Raw genomic sequence first — 6,820 nt, forward strand, 5'->3', positions numbered from 1 at the left:
TATATATATATATATATATATACACACATATACACACACACACACACACACACAAACACACCTTCATTGATTAGTTGATAAAGTGATTAATTTGGCAAAAGAAAATTAATCCTCAACTATAGTTCCAGCTTCTCTTTGTTTTACACTACAGCAAATTGAATATCTATGGCTTTGGGTCAGGCAAAAAAAAGGTAACTAAACAGTTGTTTGTTTTACTGTTTTTGTCTTTTTTGTCTTTATATGATACTTTTCTAATGTTGCTTCCAGCTGAAAGCTGCTAATTTGCTGTTGCAGGTTTTTTCTTCTCGTATCCTCAGAAGGAATATTAAAATCTAATCTTATTAAGATAACATCTGCTGATGTGTCTGTACAGGCTGGATGATTGATGCGGACAGCCGACCACGTTTCCGCGAACTAATAGCTGAGTTTACAAAGATGGCACGGGATCCTTCCCGTTATCTTGTCATTCAGGTATATTTTATCCAAGGTTTGACTAATTTCCTTAAACCTGCAGTTCATCTTCTGATAAAACTGACTCATGTATTCATTTTTTATTTTTATTTATTCAGACAGGGTAGATTCACTTAGCATATGTACTCATTTACAGCAATGCCCTGTTTACAATTAAAAAGTCACAGAAAGAGAGATAAAAAACAAAACGGAATAAAAGTATCAATGAAAGCAGGAAGAATATGATTGTTGAGAATTATCTTGAAGTTACAGAGAATTGTACATTCTTTAATTTTAACTGATGTTGCAGATTATTCCACTGACAGCAAATGCAGTCTTTCCTGACTCAGTTCTGGTTTTTGGTACTTTGTATCAAATCATTACAAGATTGAGTTGAGTAAGGTCCATAATACCAGTGCAGACAGGATGAAATATAAGAGGGCAGTTTTCCACTGATGGCCTTGTAAATAAACATGTACCGATGTTTCTGACATCTGTCAGACAAGGAGGCCCAACCGCCTTTATTATAAAGAATGCAATGATGTATGTTATAACTTCATTAATAAATCTAAGAGCAGAAAGATAAATAGAGTCTTATGAGATACATCAAACTGAAGAGGTAAATTCTTTTTCTGTTCCAGGGTGATGACCGCATGCACCTGCCGAGTCCCACCGATACGAAATTCTACCGCAGTCTGATCAGTGGAGAGGATATGGAGGATGCTGTGGATGCAGATGAATACTTGGTGCCACAGCATGGCTTCTTTAGCAGTCCAAGCACTTCCCACACCCCATTGCTTCACTCCACAGTGAGCTCCTTCACATAAAAAATATAATCAGAAGTTTTGCATGAGGTGTGCCCATCCCTCTCTTTCTCTCTCTCTCTCAGGTGATATCTGTGGCACCACTGCTCAGTCTTTGGCAAAAACTGAAAAAAATTAGGCATCTTGCGAGTAAAAGAACTTATTTAAAAAATCGATAACTCAACCTTTTTGTTTTGTGGTCAAGCATTCTAAATAGAAAACCATTTCTATAATTTAAAGACAACATTTTTAACTTTAAAAAGCCAGTACTGCCACACCACAGGTCTGTGAAAGTTTAGTACAAAAGGTAGGTTTCTTTCTTTTAAACTACTGTAGACAAACTGTAATGCACTGAACAACAGGAAACTAATGGCCTTTAATCACACTCTGTAAATTACTCAGAGTATATGTAGAACTTCCACAAGGTGGAGCGGTTTTACTGAAAAAGCATTATTGTGCACTGCTTGTCCTCCTACAGTGTTATTACAAATTACACTGACTGAGTGAGCCCTGTAGTCAAAGATGCTGAGGTATCTAAGACATTACATACAAAAATATAATCATACAAAGAAAATCAAAGATAATATTGTACCCCAATAACGTATACATTTAAACTAGAGCAGCTGTTGAAGTAGCCCATCACATGTATGTCTAATGATAAACAGATATTATAAAAATCTGACACCGAGAGCCAGAATGTCAACTAAAAAAAAAGGGAATCAGTACATGTAATGAGGCACAGACACGCTCACCAGACTTACTCATGTCGACCTTCTTTATCCATGCAAAAGTGAAAAAGTAGTTCCAGCTGTTTTGGAAGCATTGTGAAGTTTCCCAGGAAAAGCAGCATTCTTTTTTTTTTTTTTTTGATTAAGACATTTCACTACTTGAAAATTGTATTATGTTATTTTAACTGTGTTTTCAGAAATGGGATTTCTGCATAAATCATTATAATGTGAGTCATTTCCTTGCTTGTTGAAAGTAACTAGCTAACACGTCAGTCAGTAGAAGCTGTTGTGCTGAATCTGGGTGAGTGGACTGGAGTGGCCGGTACCTGGTCTGAACCCTACTGACCTCAGTTGCCCTCATTCTGTTTAACTGTCACCACCGGGACTATTTCTCCTCTCCCTGACCCCTAGCACTCACCCTCATCATCATCACCTCTCCCACGCTTCCTCCCAGGTGCCCTTTGATTGATGGGAACAGTACGAGGACAGCTCCTCTACTTCAGGTTCAGTGAAGGACATGCGTAGGTCTGACTCTTCTACCTGGGATTATTGCCGGCCACTGCTAGGCGGTTAGCCCGTACAAGCTTTCAAGTTTGATTGCTTTTGCAGGCGAGCAGTGGAACTTTTTCAAGTCTTTGTCCAGTAAAAGCTCAGCATAAACCTGTTTTTGTAATTTCACTGTTGGGGCACTGCCCACTAAGGGTCGAGAAATTTTTTACAGATGGTCGCTCCTTCAGCCTGTTTAATTTCCTTTTTTTGTTGAAAGTAATTGCATTGCCACAGCTGTCACTCCGTTCCCTTTTTTCACTTGGTTTCCATGGTCTAACACCATTCACAGTCTTGTGACTCAAGAGTCTGACAGACACAACAAAGCATATCAGACTGCTTGAATGAATCTGCTTGGTGGACATTTATTTCGGTCCTCATCAGATTGTACTGAGACGACAGCGATGGTTCTTTGGGTAATATAAAAAACATTACTCACTATTCAAAAACTTATTGTCCCCTGAGAGGCTTTAAAATAAATCATAATGACAGGAAGAAACACACTCACATCATTCATAAATAAAAGGAAGGAAGCAAAGACGTTGGGATCAAAGATAACGAAAGTGAAAGATGACAATATAAAGGAACTATCTAAATCAAAAACCCAGCACAGGGGCCCAACTCTGTGTTATTACACTGAAAACACCTGTGTAGTTACTTTAAGCCTTTTCTTACTCATTGTCTGAATTATGGGAAATAGTAAATTATTTACATGGCTCCATAAAACACTGTTTCTTGCCTTGTATTTGCCATGGTGTCATCATGAGATATTAACTAAAGTCTTATCTATTTTGCAGAGCCTCACCAGCAGCATTGGAACGTGCCACAGCAGAAATGGTTTATTGGTCAGTAAAAGTTAATCCTTTCAGTTGCACTTAGAGAAAATTACCCCTGTTATTATCATTGATTTATTACATTTGTTTATATTGTTTTTCACAGAGAGGGCCACAACCGTATTAACCTCTGTCCTTTGTTACAGAATGGGCTCCCGAGCAGAGATGGAAGCTTGGTTCTCCGCTATATTCCTGACCCCACGGTCAACATTTTGGACGATGCCTTCCAGCCAGCCCCAGGCAAGAATCCTCTAATGTCAAAGCCCCTCAGTGGCTGTACTTTTTAATGTGTTTGAAGCAAATCTCAGTAGAGCTCCTTCTGTTTGATTCAGTGAGGAAGAGGGACATCTAGTGGCCAAGAAGCACTCTGCTGTGCTAATTGCTTTGCTGCCCATGCTGAGGAACATATGCTACTTGACTTCTCCACTGCTTTTACAATGCCATTAGTGCATAAATCTTTAGTTGTGGTGGCTCTCATGGGGGATATAAAAATGATTTCCGGCAGCATTAGGGCTGTGCTCATGACCATAAGAACATCAAATATGTATTATTACTATCTGTATATTACTTGCACCTCTATTAGATTTTTAAAGGATCATGCAGGATTTTTTTTGTCTTCTTGGAAACTAGCATCTCAGCCTCTAAGCAGCAGCCTTTATATTGCAAAAACAAATAATTTTACATTGTCCTTTTCATTTTTGAAGAATAGGATAGACTGCAACTTTATTGTCCACCAAAATGGAAAAATGTCTTTGGCACACAGTGACACTGACAGTTTAGATACTTCAAATGGTAAAATACAATACAGAAACTTAAAGAAATATGTTAAGCAAAAGAAAGAAGACATTTTGCTTCTGAGAACTGAGGAAGCCATTGAACTCTGGGATAAATTACTCGCTCAAAATTTTAAGTTTTCAGACAACCAACTAATTGGTCTAGCTAATTGGCCAGGGGTGCCCTGGTAGTGTAGTGGTTTAAGGCTCTGACTCACATCTTTGAGTTGCATCTGACCAGTGACCTCTGTTGCATGTCGTCCTTTTCATGTCCAGTCATCCCTATTCTGTCAGCTAGCTAATAAAATGCAAAAATACCCTCAAAAACTATCTTTAAACCCCATGAGGTTTTATACAGTATATAACATTATGCATACAATGTTCAGTGTCCTTGCTAAAGTATTTGGCTTTCTTACAGACTACATGAACCAGAATGGAGTCTCAGATATGATGAATCCCATCTACCAACACCCCGGTCCGCCTCGCACCCTACTTCCTACCATCTCTTCAGACGACACAGAGACAGAGTACCTGAACTGCTTTAAGAATGTGGCCAGCAGACCAGAGTATCTCAACGAGTTCCCATCCCCCGCCATTCTCCCGCTCACCTCCAATGGCACAGTGCACAGCATTCAGAAATACCTGCCGCAGAACAGCATAGACAACCCTGATTACCAACAGGATTTCAGTCCCATCATCAAGACCCATACCAACGGACACATCCCAGCAGCGGAGAACACAGAGTACCTGGGCCCAGACTGAGGACTTAGTGGATACTGACAGGAAATGAGACTGTTCCATTAAGAAAGGGCATTGACTCCTGGGAGTAGTTAAATGGTACAATCCATTATCACATATGCTGTATCCTTTATTACAGAGTCAAGTGACACTTTGTGCAGCTTTTCATGTTGTATGCATGCTCTCATACTTGTCACAAAAACGTGTCTCATTCCAAAGACTTTTCCTGATCACCAAACCACAAATGACGTTTTCAGGATGCAGCGTGACTCATACGTGACTCAGATGACCCGTAAGTTGCAAGAGCAGATAAACTCTGTCCTAATGTCGTAACCCCTGTGAGAAACTGAAAATCTCTTTTGAACATGTCAGATGTGAAGATCTCTAAATGTTCTGCACGAAATGCTGTATGTGATCCAAATGTGTCGGTGGAAGAATGCTATTAAAAGGATTTCAACGCCTCCGTTTTTCAGGAGGCAGAAGCTCCTGCTAAGAACAGAAAAACAGAAAAATGGCAGCTCAACACAGCTTAAGGTACATGTTTTGTAGAATCGCTGGTTAGGGAGACAATCACTAGAGTGTATTGATATATTGATATTCAAGAGGTTGACAATAGTCCACTTGCTTGATGCTGATGTGAAGCCTTGTTTCTCTGTGGTGATGTCAAGAAGATAAAATGCTGGCTCAGCTGTTGGGGTTCTCAAAGGGCTGACGACACTCTTCCTGAAGGATGAGTCAATGAGAAAACAGGTTGTATAGAATGTATAGTCAGTTTACGTGGGAATACTGGTGAAGTGTGTCATTTAAATATGTTACCTTTATGCTCTAAGACAGTTCTGTGTGTATTACTAATATATTGCTTTCTCTTAGATAGAAACAAAGGTAATCCTGTGCCCCCTTATGTGTGCTATCACACCAACTATGTAGAAAAATGGATGGTAGATACGGCAGTGGACCCACAGAGTCAGCTGAACTATGGCATATTTGTCCTTTTTTTTCTGGCCCTGTTACTGATTTCTTCCCACGCATGGTATATATTTTAACACTTCTGTGTGTACTAAAAGCTTATCTGGTTTGTTCTGCTCAGCACATTCACTTGGCAGCCAAAGTCTGATTTTTTAAAAAAAGCTTAAAAATAACAGTATGCTTTCCCATAGTGTTTTTTTCTTTTTTTTATTTATTTTGAGTTTGAAATGCTGGTTGAACTGTCTTAGGTCATGCTGAGGAACGTGTTTGAATTTTTAAATAAAAGTAGTATTTCCCTGTAAACATGATGCTGGCTATTTTAGAAACTATTTGAATGGCTTTAAGCTATTTAACTAAGACTGTTGTATACTAATGTATCTATATTATTACCAGAGGCTTTCCTTGTCTGATTTTGTTTTTTATTAAAAATGTAGGCTTTTGTTTCTCACGGGGTGTTGACACCATAACTATAAATCTATCTGCTCCTAGCTTTAAAGTCTAGTAGTCCTGCAAGAACATTACTTCTATACTGTACATATCATTCCTAGTTTTAAATGAATATTCTATTGTAGCAGCCTATAAGCCTTTTGCAGATTTTACACAGGTACATGTCCAGAAAACAGTGATCATGTTGTAATATACCCCAAAATAATCACCTTTAATTTATCAGTACATATCATACACGAATATGCACTTATTCCTGAATTGTGATTATTTCATTCAAAAGTGAATAAATCTTTTTTCTATGGAAATGTATCTTGTTTTTTCCCCACAACTTTAATAAGTGAAAGACAAAGAGCCCAATGATCCACTCATTGACTTTTTTATTTTGCTACATGCAGCACTTCAGGTAACAATCTGAGGAATAAGTAAATAATCAGCTGAGAGAGAAGTGCATGGTCCACCCTGATGCTAGCACTAGAAGTGATTTAAATGTTTAACTACTGCAAGTTGTAGAAATTCTTAAGCAACGATGACTATTA

The 6,820-nt window shown here is 38.5% G+C and overlaps 1 protein-coding gene across 1 annotated transcript; it reads left to right on the top strand.

Moving 5' to 3' along the window:
* Window positions 1-285: 285 nt before the first annotated feature.
* Window positions 286-6,596, top strand: LOC109955385 (epidermal growth factor receptor-like). Its single transcript, XM_020591510.1, has 5 exons — window positions 286-471; window positions 1,092-1,259; window positions 3,325-3,372; window positions 3,507-3,600; window positions 4,552-6,596. Exons 1-5 carry the CDS (start codon window positions 379-381, stop codon window positions 4,893-4,895), a joined length of 747 nt encoding a protein of 248 aa, XP_020447166.1. The 5' UTR covers window positions 286-378; the 3' UTR covers window positions 4,896-6,596.
* The last annotated feature ends 224 nt before the right edge of the window (window positions 6,597-6,820 follow it).

Source organism: Monopterus albus, unplaced genomic scaffold (genome assembly GCF_001952655.1).
Source record: "Monopterus albus unplaced genomic scaffold, M_albus_1.0 scaffold14.1, whole genome shotgun sequence".
Lineage (NCBI taxonomy): Eukaryota > Metazoa > Chordata > Actinopteri > Synbranchiformes > Synbranchidae > Monopterus > Monopterus albus.

What these genes read in the sequence shown, in the direction of transcription:
- LOC109955385 (XM_020591510.1), top strand. Translation starts at nt 379, where the DNA reads ATGATTGATGCGGACAGCCGACCACGTTTCCGCGAACTAATAGCTGAG. An exon ending in CCCCATTGCTTCACTCCACA is followed by an intron (nt 1,260 to 3,324) that starts GTGAGCTCCTTC and finishes TCTATTTTGCAG; the next exon opens with AGCCTCACCAGCAGCATTGG. An exon ending in TGCCTTCCAGCCAGCCCCAG is followed by an intron (nt 3,601 to 4,551) that starts GCAAGAATCCTC and finishes GCTTTCTTACAG; the next exon opens with ACTACATGAACCAGAATGGA.